Raw genomic sequence first — 13,808 nt, 5'->3', positions numbered from 1 at the left:
ATATCTTATATACTCTATATATATAGTAAAATATTTAAATTTATATTCAATATTAGTTTTTGTCTTTTTATAAGAAATAAATTACTTATGAAAAATTTTTTTTAAATGTTATTATAACAGATTTATGATTTTAATTTATATATTTTGCATTGTATTTATCATTAAATTCATGTGAAACATTGTAAAAATCTAATATATTTATTATTTTATGTATAATAAAGAATGGTGCTTGGTGTATATTTGATGGATTCTTTAACATAAGAAAAGAAATTATGTCAGTTGTATCATATCAGTTCCATTCTGTTTATATGGCTCTTTCACAAAATAAAGATATATTTGTATTTGGACAACAAGAGATTAAGTTGAAAAAGAGCTGTGGAATATTTATTACAGTTCATCCTTCTTTATATTGTGGTATGTATCAAATTAAGTTATTATTATTATTATAGTGTTGATGGATTATATCTTACATAGCATATATAGGGAAATTTAAATTAAAGTTACCCTATTCAGCACCTTCTGCAGAGAGGCAATGAGCAAACCTTTGTTAAATTTGGTTTTCACATATTTCAGACCATAATCAAGAGCTTTATGGGAAAAGTTCCAGAAATCACCACTAGGGGTGCTATGTGGAGTTTATGTCAGTTAGAGTTACAAAGACAATTGTAGTCAATCAGTATGAAGATAATATTGCCAGAATGAAATACAATACTGCTAAGAGGTCTTCAGGTTGTTAATGTCAATAAGAGGATGTATTCAATGTGATGGCTGTGATTAAAACAAGCAACTGATATTGCGAGATGCCATACTTAACTGCAGCACACAACAGATTTGATGAAATCTGTTGTATATGTGGCAGTAGTTAAGAATAATGATTACAATTTCCATTAAAATTATCATTAATTAAACAGGCTTATGTCTGAATAAGCTAATTACAGTTGACTAAATCTAAGTGACATAGACTTCACATAGATCGTTCGTAGTGATGATTTTTGGAACTATTTTTTTTAATCTATAAAACCCTTCCTCATTGTCTGAAACATGTGAAAATGTGAAAACCAAATTTAATGAATTACTTTTTCACTGCTTTGTATAGATACTAAAAAAAAATTATTTAAAAAATTTTTGATTTCTGTTGAACCATCTTCAATTTATATGAATCAAAGAAGTTAAATACTGTTTTTAACCATTGTTCTATGGAATATAACCTTAGAATATAGAAATTTAAAAATTATTTTAAGAAGAAAGCAGGGCTACGGAGTTGGAGTCATGGAGTTTTGGTGTTTTAGCCGAAGTCAGAGTCAGAGTCGTCAAAAAATCCGCCAACTCCAACTCCCGTTTACTTACCAACTTGTTATGTATATGAAACGGAGTCGGAGTCAGATGGTAAGGAAAAGTTGGAGTCGGTAAATTTTTACATGGCTCCACAGCCCTGGAAGAAAGGAACATATAGAACAAAATTGAAATTGTGAAGAATGTAGTTTTAAGTTAGAGTTTTTGCAAGACAATATAATTCAACATCAGACTAATAGCTAACTAAGTGGATAAACGTCTGTAAGCTTTTAATTATTAAAATTTAATTCTTCTTTGCATTATAAAGAGATGTAATAAGAAAATGCAATAGAGTTTGAAATGAACCCTTATTAAGTGATAATGAAATTATTTTCATTTGAACCTGATACTTTCCTAAAATTTGTTTTATTAAGAAGATGCTTCCAACAATTTTGTAGCTCTTTCACATTGTTGGTATTTATAGCATTTAGGTGTCAAGATAAGCAATGAATATGTCTGTTCTAGCAGCCCTATCAGGAATCATTGTCTACACAATGATTATTACCAGGCTACTGACCTATAGTGCTCTTTGATTCTTGTTTAAATTGACCTGGATGTTGATCCTATGTAAAAAAAATATTTATTTAATCTAAAAAAGCCTTATTGCATATACCTGATTCAGATAGCACACTTAATTTGTCCTAATCTGTTTTTAAAAGATTCACAACTGAAGAGGGTCTTTGAACTTCTAAATGATATACTGCTTTTTTTGCAAAAAGGGGAAACAACTCTATGATTTCTTTACCTTTTGCTACAATAGCTTGCTTTTGCTTTCCAAAGAAAATACAAAGCAAAGATTCAGTCTATTTCTTAAAATATGCTCTAAAAAAGGTCATTTATGATGATAGAGGAACTTGTTTATTATCTATTTTTTTAATTAGCTCAATTTCCAAATCTTCTCTTTCTGATGTGTGCATTATGATTATTGATCAATGCCCTATATACTTCTTGCTTATGTTTACATATATCCCCTGAATACCAGTGTAGAAATGAATTTTTTGATATTGGCTTATAGTAAATCTTGGTACCCCAGCTAATTCTTTTTCTTGTGAACTGTTATGTCCAGAAAATTAACCTCCTTTAAATTTTTATTTGTTAGCTTGATGGATATTCCAACTAAATTTTTATTTATGGAGCAACCTCTTGCACAACTCCTGAGAAGATAAATCAACACAAAAAACCTTTTTAATATCCCAGTATGAACAAATTTAAACAAAACAAATGTTTTCGACCATAAACTTGGTCTTCGTCAGGCTAATGGCCAGTATAAAATTCAAAACTGGAAATTTGAACACAGTGTTTATAAATTATTTTAAAATTCCAAAATATTTAAATCTTGAAAAACATTTTTTACCTTACATGTTAATAAAGTGATAAAAATATCTTTACATTCACACACATAAATAATAAGTTGCAAATACTGGTGTAGAAATGTTATCTACTAGCTAGTGCTATTCCCATTACTTTTTTCATAGCACCACTTCCATGCATTTGAAATACTAGCGGCATCTTTTGCATTAATGCAGTTGCTAGACTAACAATTAGAATGCTTGTGCGGAGTTACACTGTTGATAATTCCGTTTTATATGAATTCCATGTTGTACGAGTCACTTACATTTTACAAATACATGAGCCGTTCACAGCCCGGCACACATATTTGTAAAATCTAAGTGACTCGTACAACATGGAATTCATATAAAACGGAATTATCAACAATGTTATGGGGGGGTTTGACTGTATTATCATTGACAATAATTATCTATCAGAATAATTCAATTTCTAGAAATTGAACTAATTTCCAGAAACAATTAATTCATATACTCATATGTTATTCAGTAATATTGTTTAAGTAATTTGAATGAAAAATTTTATTCTGTTAAAACCATTATTTTTATTAATTTTTAATTTTGCATATAATATATATGTAAGTTGATATTTATTGAATTATTTATTTAAAACTATTCCTGAAAGTAATTTAAATTTTGTTTTCTTTTAGAGAGTATAAAATATGAAACTGTTCCTGACAATATAAAGAAAAGGTTTAGGCCAGTTGCAATGATTTCCCCCGATACATTATTTATAGCTCAAATAATATTATATGTTAATGGATATAGTAATTCTAAGGTAACTTTTTATAAATTGTATCTAATTCTATTATAAGGACAATTATATAGTATGTGGGAAGTAATATTTCAGGAATGTATCTGTTTCCTACATTTCGTCAGTCAGTTGAATATCAGTTTATTGATGTGATAGTTAAAGTATTGAGAGAGAATAAGTTTGTGGTTTATCATAAAAGTATCCATTTATAAAAAATTCATGAAATGTTAATTTATTGGGTTGAACCAAAAGTTCATTCAATTTTTAGAAAGAAATAAAATATACTATTTTGAAATAAATAAAAACGTTTAATTTATGATGTATTCACTAATCTGTTCAATAATCTTACGCCACCTGACGGGTAGTTTCATAATTCCATCTGTGTAGAATTGGGTGGGTTTCTGATTGAAGAAATTACCAATGTGATTTTTGATACCTTCTAGAGATTGAAATTCTATGCCATTTAAATTATTCTGCAATGAACAAAAAAGATTAAAGTCTAGATGTTTTTGGCGCACGTTTAAAGATATGTGCGGTCTTGCATTATCATGATGGAATACCACTCCCCGTCGATTTGCAAGTTCTGGACTTTTTGATGCACTGCAGCCATCCAGTTCGAGACAATATTTATTGGAATTAATTGTTTGGTTGTTGGGTAAAAGCTCATAATAAAGAACCTCTTTCCAGTCCCACCAAACTGAAATCATTACTTTTCTGGGATGCAAATCAGCTTTAGGTTGTGGCACTGGAGGATCACTTGGCTTACTCCAAGATCTCTTGCGTTGAATATTGTTGTAAATGATCCATTTTTCATCACCTGTTATTAATTGCTTTACAAAGGGATCATCTTCATTGCGTTTTAAAAGTGAATCACATATAGAAACACACTCAATAAGGTTTACTTAACTTATGGGGAACCCAAACATCATAACGGGAAGTGTATCCAAGGCTAGCCAAATGTAGCCAAAAATATCCCAAACAACAGATGTTTGGGATATTTTTAAGATTGTGGCTATCTCTCATGTTGTTTTATGCTGATCATTTTGAATTAAAGCTGTTACAGACTCATAGTTCTATGGTTGAAGGTCGTCCTGACCGAGGTGCATCTTCGAGAGAAAAATCTTCCTTCCTGAATTTTGAAAACCATTTCTGGTATGTTCAATCAGTAATTGCATCCTTCCCATATACAGCACATATCTTTTTTTGAGTTTTTGTTGTATTTATCCTTTTTGGAAATAATAGAGCATCAGATGTTGAAAATGCACCTTCTTATATTCCATTTTAATGTTTTTTTTTTTTCTTAAAAGTTAACAAAATTTTAAAAAATAGCTGTAATTAAACTTACATAATAAATAGGCAGATATTTGTAATGTCAACCTAAACAAGTTAAAACTTGATAAGCACAACAGAGGTGCCACAGATGAGCGATTATGTAAATACCCAAATGAACTTTTGGTACAACCCAATACTTGAATGATCATTTATAACCATTTAATGGATTAATTTTTAATGAATTGATCATTTATTATTCTGCTTATTGATTAGTGTATAAATTAACTTTCAATCTATTGATTTTTTATTAACTAATTTTTACAGAATCAATCTACATTTTTGAACATATGATTTATTTAAAGCTCATATTGTAAATTTTATCAAGATATTATAAAATCAAAGTACCGTTCAATTTTGTATAAATGAGATTACAAATAATAAACAAAATATATAATGTTGTTAAATATATAGATTTATCTGTAATATTGTTTCATAAGGAATAATATTTTCTATAAAAATTATGAAAAAAGTTTTTAGTACATAATAATGATATTTTGTGTTAAATTTAAAAAAAATACTTTTTAAAGTTTTTTACATCTTATTTTTGGAATGTGTGACTGACAATTGTTATATAAAAAATTTGGTGAGCAAAAGAAAGTTTGTTAAATTAATGATATTTGTAATAAGTGGAGCAAGGCAAAAAATGAACAATGATAAAGTTTGAGATATGATTATAACAGATATTCAATCAAATATTACAATGAAAAATCTTTGTATTATATCATATATCTTGACAATTTGTTGATACACTGTGACTGGCTGACCAATATGTTCAATAAGATGTTCACTTGTCAAGTTTGTATTACATTATGCAAATAACATTATATGAACTTATTCATACCAAGCTATATGAATAACAATGTGAATGAGTTTTGTGGAGATGGTTAATATACCAAGGTATAGTATGTCTATATGAGGGTAGAAAAATGAGGACTTCAGAAGATAATCATCAGAAAACTGATAACACATTTATTTATATACATCCCAGCTATCAGTTAGCTCAACACTATGAAGTACAAGGGTTAGACACCACACTTAATTGATTACAATTTTTTGATTTCTCTGACAAATCAAACAAATATATTGCACAAAAGTGAGCATAGACAAAATACAATATTTACAGGATTAAACGACATGTGTAACTCAATCCTCCTGGCACAGAACAGACCTTTCTAGTTATCGATCTTTTATTTTTTTAGAATATCCTATATATTCACCATGCGCTCTTCGACAAAACCCGATTGTATTAAAATTAACAGTCTTCTTAATTTTATTAATCTTCTTCATGCATATCTTCTATGCCTTACTGTTGATTAACCTCCGATGAAAAAAAAATTTTTTTTTCTTTGATTACATTCATGCAGGACAAACAGACTAGGTCAAATCTTCACTTGATAAACATCCAAAAGTGCCAAGGAAACAAAAAAAAATAGATCTTCACTCAAGTCATACACATCTTTTTATAGTTCCCTCCATCCGGGAATCTTTCCCGTCATGTGGTCTAAAGGTTAGCCAATAGGCAACGTGTATTCGCATGACCCAATAACAGGTGAAATCTGACAAAATGAACTGCACCTGATATAACCAAAAAAAACCTGACACAGCTAACGAAACACCAATACAAAAGAAAAAAAAAACAAAACAAGATAAAAATATTTACAATAGTTGCATACACTACAGTTTAGAGCTTTACTTTTGACATATTTATGTTAATACTCATACAAGTCGCGACTAGTTGATTGTTGTAGAATTATAGAATAAATCTTCTAAGCCTAGCCAGTGAATTCTATACATATAATTCAAGAAGGTAAAATCCAACTTACAACAAATAAATCATTTTTAATTAATTTACTTACTGCATCTTTATCATGGGTAAATTACATGTTATAATTTATGTATTATGTTTATTGTACTATTATGAAAAGAATAGAATGCCTAGGTTTCCACATCTCCATTGATGGCATGTTTAGCAGTGGCATGCCATCCTTGGAAGCGATGGAAGCTGCTTTCCTTGTATTTTCTAAAATATAAATATATATTCTATGCTTATTTTCATATTTTAACATACTTTGAATTAATTAAAATTTATATTTTATTATAACCACATTATATATCATATTACAATTTCTATACTCATGTGAAAAAAATGATAAGATTGCTATTATATATTTGACTATAAATTCATATATATGTGATGTTCGAAGCAATGTATATGTGGTTCCATGAACATAAAAGAATACATAAAAGAAATTTAATACAGTAAAGTCTATAACACAAATCAATTTTATTTGCCTCAAATAGGTTCAAATAATAACGATCCCAACCCACAGGCAGTAATTAAGCATATACAACAATCAAATGTTCCTTTGTATGATTGAGCTGACCAATACGTGACAATATTAGTGCAAGGACTTATAACTATGACTTAACATAAATGTAAACTAAGGAGGAGAAAAAGAATATATGGTAAAAATAGGAGAAGGGAAAGAAAGAAGCACCTGGGGATTTTTAGTCATGTGTCTCAGGTGGGCCACCATTAACCAATATTCAGTTGATTCCTGCACTTATCTGTGTTGTTTTTCTGTACTGCACCAGTCCACCTTCCTTTTGAAGTTTCCTTATAATTGCTTCACTCCAGATTCCTTGGTAAGAAAATTTTAGCTTTTGGAAAAATCTTCTCCTGACTTCACTCTTTCTGTGACAATTCAGGAGAAATACAAAAGCTGACTTAACTCTATCGGATTAGATTCTGTAGCTCTTTTCATAAGTCTTTGGTGCCTCTGATTGCTCTGCTTGTAACCATGAGCACAACTCTACAGTGCTTCCTCTTGCGTCAAGATCTTGATCAAAACTGAGCCTTTTTGCTCTTTCAAACCCTCTGGGGTTCATTATCTCCTTTGTCTTACTTTGTTCTGAGAATCAGTGATCCCACCCGAGGGGAAAAGGATTAAGAAAGAAAGTTTTAGAATAGTGAAGACAAAGAACATAAAATATATACAAAATCTATACATTAATATGGCTGACGGCCACAATGCATATTCCCAATGGAAGTGCTGCATTGTTGAATATTGGACAGCTTCCATGGAAAAAATATTTGAATGGTGTAACTAAAGCAGCCAGATTATAGGCATTTGAGCATGTGCTTTACAGAGCACCAACCTCATGCTGTTTAGCTGGTGGAAGCTACACACCAAAATACCATATAATGCTTCCAATGATTTCATCCAGGACCAGTTCTAGGCTGTTAGCCGCCTGCCAGCTAGATGTTTGGTTGCCCTCGCCCGATTATGTGAATTGCGAGTAGATTTATAACTTAGCCCAACTGATAGGCATTTACTGGTATGTTTTTATGATAGTTCTGTATAGTTGACAGGAGTTTTTAAAAAATTCATTAAAATATTTGATATATGTATTCTGCTCTCCCATCTTGTATTACTTACAGATTTCAATGTTAAATCAGTGATATTACGATTTTGTATATCCCTTCTATAAGGGGATGTAGAAAAAACGTGTACAATTTTTGTATAATATTAAAAAATTAACTGTTATTTTGGCAGCGTCATCTACAACTAAATTTAATGAATGCACAAGGTACAGAAAAAGTTCTAGAATTTATTTTCCTTAAATTTACGATTTATGTATCCATTGTCATAAAAATTTGTCTTTCCACTTTTTTCCTGAGACTACATATATTCAAGTACAAAGTAACTGGTTTCATCTTATTTCTACCTAAGAAATAGTTAAATAATTAAGAGAATAGGGAATTAGGGATATAAATAAAACGCTGACGAAAGAACCGGAATTTTACTTAAAAGCTTAACCGAATCAATCTCTAGCCAAGTACAGTGGGGACTGACTTCTTTGTAATATTAGATGTAATAAAGACAGAAATTTTTCCAATTCAATGAGATTGATCGAAAAGTTGTAAATTTTGGAAATTTCGTGGAAACCTGGTCCTAAAGTGAATTAGTTATAAAAGAAATGACTATTAAGTTTAACATATTTAGATTTTTACAGCTATGGTAAGAAACGTTAAAATCTACAACAACCCTATCACGTCCTTTGAGGTATACTAGTGATGCGACAAAAGAAGCATTTGACATTGACCAGTATCAACATTCTCAGGTTTTGGCACTCCACTGCAACCTACTCTGATTTTATGTATGCACGCACTGCAACCTACTCTGATTTTATTCGTTAGCCACTTGTAGGGATCTATTTGACTAAGTGAATTGTTTTAAGATTTAAAAAGTAAAGAATATCTTGTTGTTATTATGTACAGGTATATCTCTTTGCAAAGCTATATTTAAAAAAATTTTTCTTTAAAAGTATATTCATACAATTGAAGTATATTTTGTACTAGTATGTACTGTACATCCATCACAAATTTTATTTCACCAAGTAAGTTTTATTTTTAATTTTAGCCCTTATATAATGGCTAGCAATTCAGAATGTAATTGTGATATTAAAAATTTATTTTTAAAAAGTTTTGGCTCAAGACTATGTAATGAAAAAGAAAACATTATTAAAAGAGAAAGACCAATGCCTAAATTAAATATAAATACGTCAACAAAAAAGTTTGTTCAACATTTTCACAATAAAATTTATGAAGACATTAAATGGTTTGTGGATGCATGCAAAAAATGCAAAAATTGTTTTGGTGGCCTTGTCTACTATTTTCAAATGAAATTAGTGTATGGAATAAGAATGGCTTTGACGATTTAAATAATTTGCGTAAAACTGGCAAAAGACATGAAAATTGTAAATGTTTCATCGATTCTTTCATAAAATTGAAGCAATTTGGAAATCAAAGCAGAATAGAATTTAACATCAATAAATAATAGAAAATAAATATCGAAAATTGTAACAAGATAGTTACGGTTAATAGATATAATATATCTAAATTAATAGATGTTATATGTTTTTTATCAAAACAAGAATTGGCATTTAGAGGCATAGAGAATCTATTGAATCTAATAACAGGAATAATTATTGAACTTGCTTATTTATTAAGTACGTCAGATAATCTATTACAAATACATCTAGAGAAGTCTACAGTTTTTACTGGCTTATCGAACAAACGAATACGACCATCACCATCACTGAATACGACCATCACTGAAGCGCAATTAACTGATTGCCCCTGGAAGTCAGCTTCTTACAGAAACACAGCTTCCCTATCATCAAATGTTATGGCACGCCACTGATGTTTAGAATTATCATTTAATTTGCTAATATTAGAAATCTATTAAAATAAAACATTGTCAATTATCTATTCTCAAAATATTGAGAACAACTAAATTTCACATGTTTAATTAATAATAAATTAAATTTTTAGAATGGCACAATAATAACTAAAGTTATAAAGAATAATAATTTAAAATTATATAAAAGTTTCCAAAAAAATAAAATACTATAACTTTTAAAGAATTAAAAGCTATTGGCTTTTTTCTGTAATATATCATACAAGAAGTAGTTGTTGATATAAGCTTTATTGATGGAGGAAATGCATTTTGGGTCTTGATGATCCCTCTTCAGTCCTTATAATAGTTGATTATTGGTTACAAATTGACATTAAAGAAAATATTGGGTAATTGACTGAGTAGAATCTGTTTACAAGGGTTGCTGTAGATGGGTAGAAAATATGAGGTGGATGGTGTTTAAAAATGCCAAAAAGAGTAAACAAAGTATTTAATGTAACATAAGGTAGAGCCAGGCAGAGTTCAGGTCATCCTTAAGTTCACAGTTGCATCTGACCCAAAAGCATTTTTTCCATCAATAAAGCTTATTATATCAACAACTGCTCCTTGTATGATATGTTACTGAAAAAAGCCAATAGCTTTTAATTCTTTAAAATCCACAACAAAACCAGTAACAGAATGTTTAATTAAATATTATAACTTTATTTTTTTATTTTCTAGGCATTGGCCAAAAAAGTATTTGTATTATATAAATTGTCTGCACATTACTTATCCAAACAGAATCATTATAATTTCAATTTGAAAAGTTTAGTGGCATTATTGAAGTATGCCATAATGAAAAAAAGAGAATTTCCATCAAAAACAGATGAAGAGGTAGTATTTCTATTAAAAATCTTTCAAACTATCAATTATAAATCAATATTTTAGAATTTAATGTAGAATCAGTAGCATAAGCATGGGATACAGGTAACCCCACATAATCCATGAAGACCATTTACAGGGTTAAATTTACAAATGTAAATTGCATTTAAGTATTACTTATGTAATACTTAAATGCAATTTGCACAAATATCAGCAGGGAAGAGCCTATAAAGAAAAGTCAATTCTGCTAGTGTTAATTTTGTTTTGGTGATTGTGAATGAATGTTCAGAAGACTGAAAAGTTTTTTGTATTTAATCTTTAATATTATACTTTTTAAAATATTACATCAGTAGTTAGGGAGTGGGGATTTGTTTGTATCTCATGTTTGCTAACAATGGGGGAGAAGGGATCTCTTTGATGATGCAAGATTGCACCATTGATTGTTTTTCTCCTGTCATCACAAAACTGTCTGAAAATAATTCTTGTATGTTGTAAATAGTTTTAACTTCTGGTCTGATGATAGCATAATTGCAATGCATCCGCATGGCAAGTGGAAGTTGTGGGTTTAAGTCCAGCTTCAGGCCTATTCTTTTCTTACAGTTTAATATAAAATTATTTAATTAAATTATAATTATTAAATTTAATATGAGATGGTGCCTAACACCTCCCTCTAGTGTCAAATTTATCAGTAATATATAATTATTGTAGCCATTATTTAGCCCGATGTCATATGACAGTTGTTGTTGCTTTATATGATTATATGTTTTACATTTCACTAATTTTGTATAATAATTATAAATTTTTGAAGAACTCAATTTTTTGTTAACTATTTATTTCACTCATTGTTTGTTTGACTGTCTACTAACTTTTACTTAATTAAGCTAGTAGAATACATGTATATAATTTTTTTTAAATGATCAATCACTCAATTTTTAACTTGATCACTTAAATAGCAGACAATTAACATTTATTTTTCAATTTGGTTTCAATTCATTCTGTTAACTTTTCTCTGCCAGTGAAAAAAGAGGTCAAAAAGTAGAAATTTGACAGTGCTAAGTTGCATTGTACAATGGATATGAAAATTCTGTAAAACTGATTTTTACAATCACCTCATGAGTCTGCAAACTTGTGTGTGGCCTTGCATTGTCATGCTGAAGGAGCAGGTTGCACAGGTTCTTCTCTTATCTGCTTCTTCAGCTTTTTCAGTATAGTGATATAAACATCTGAGTTAATGGTGGTTCCTTTCAGCATGACATCCATCAAAATGACATTGTGAATGTCCCAAAACCTACTGATCTTAATCTTTCCTGCTGATGAAATGACTGTTATTTTTTTTTTTTGTTGACTTTATAAGCTGGAACTAATATGTAACAAAAATTAGCATTTTTCAGTAATAACTGTTTAATAAACAAATGTTTTTAGCCACATTCAATGGCCTGCATCAGGTTAAATGTATACAAAGTTGAATGACTAAACTTTGAATTTGCTATAAACATTTGATTTTGTATATGCTTAACCTGATGCAGACTCCTGATTGTGTCTGAAAATGTTTTTTTTATTAAACAGTAATTGCTGGAAAGTATGGGTTTTCTGTGTTTTTTTTTTCTTCTGTGAGTGGAGATGGTGCCATTCTAGCAATTATTGCTTTGTTTCAGGTTTAAAGTGGTGTATTTGTGTTTTATCTGTGGTGATGATGAAAGCCTCATGCTCATTAATTTCAAACTTGTAGTGCTGCAATAGTTCTGATGCAGTGGTTTTCCTTGCTATTTTTTAGTTAGTCATGAGTGACCTGGAGACCCATCAGGAACACACATTGGCAAAGTTCATTTGTGCGTTAGTACAGGGAATGTTCCCATGAACATTTCCTATACTAATGCACAAATCTTCTAACTGTGGAACTGTAATGCACTGTTCCTCTTGAGTCATTTCATCAACATGTTACATCATGACTACCATGATAGTTATGATGGGAAAACCACTCTATGCCAAGTCAAGAGATCTACCATTCCTGTTGTCGACCTCACTTTTTTCTCTGTGCTTTGGCTGACAATTACATTATTAAAGACATCACACAATTGCTTGTGAATATTTCTAATAGTTTATCTCTTAGCAATGAGGAATTCTCTCACTGCACACTACTTGGAATGGAATGTATGTTGCTGACAATTGCCAACTTTTTTAAACAAAGCTGCAATGGCCCCACCTGATAGCAGGACTTAAAATTTTGCACAACAGGAGCAAGAGCTTCCAGATACAACTCCTCAAAAGTGGAGCCATGACACAGTCTTTGTTTCTATATATGAATTATGGTGCATTATTTTTGAACAATATTTGTAATAATTTTTATTTTAACCTAATATTATTTTATTATTTTTAGATCTTATTGGTAGCAATAATGCAAATGAATACTTCAGTATTGACATCTAGTGACTTGAAAATTTTTAATGAAATTTTGCAAGATTTATTTCCCAGAGTTGAAACTTCTCTTATTCCTTATGATAAGGTAAATTTTTACATCATACTAAATTATAATTATTTTTTACATATACTGTTTTATTTCTTAAGATAATCTAGCAATTACAAACTGCCATATAGTTATAAAAAAATAGTTTAAAATTAAATTTTGCAAATCTGGTAGATAGTCATTTACAATGTGAATGCTACATTAGAATTGAGATCTCCAGAATTATAATTAGATATATTTTATTTTTTAACTAATTATAAGTTTAAGATTATTAGTCTGTATTTAAACATTTACAATATTATTTAAATATTTAAAAGTTGTTTTTGTAATAGGAGAATTCTATTATAGGCAGTGATACAAAATAAATTAGACAATTACAAATTATTTCTATGATTGACAAATACTACAAATTAAGTTAAAAATAATTGAAGAGTAATATTAGCTTTACAAAATTTATTGTATGTAATAAAGAATGCATTATTACTCAATCCAAAAATAATGAGTTTAAAACCAACAGT

The 13,808-nt window shown here is 29.5% G+C and overlaps 1 protein-coding gene across 1 annotated transcript in view; it reads left to right on the top strand.

The window, feature by feature from the left end:
• The window catches only part of LOC111628789 (dynein heavy chain 2, axonemal-like), a 116,197-nt gene extending 102,797 nt beyond the window's left edge, over positions 1-13,400 (top strand). The window contains exons 15-19 of the mRNA XM_023372634.1: positions 222-414; positions 3,329-3,456; positions 10,686-10,838; positions 13,204-13,329; positions 13,392-13,400. Of these exons, the coding sequence (XP_023228402.1) occupies positions 222-414; positions 3,329-3,456; positions 10,686-10,838; positions 13,204-13,329; positions 13,392-13,400 (609 nt within the window). The remainder of the gene's footprint in view (positions 1-221; positions 415-3,328; positions 3,457-10,685; positions 10,839-13,203; positions 13,330-13,391) is intronic.
• The last annotated feature ends 408 nt before the right edge of the window (positions 13,401-13,808 follow it).

Source organism: Centruroides sculpturatus, unplaced genomic scaffold (genome assembly GCF_000671375.1).
Source record: "Centruroides sculpturatus isolate CEXI.00-Female unplaced genomic scaffold, Cexi_2.0 scaffold34, whole genome shotgun sequence".
Lineage (NCBI taxonomy): Eukaryota > Metazoa > Arthropoda > Arachnida > Scorpiones > Buthidae > Centruroides > Centruroides sculpturatus.
Note: the sequence above shows the minus strand (reverse complement) of the source record. Positions and strands in the feature narration are given on the sequence as shown.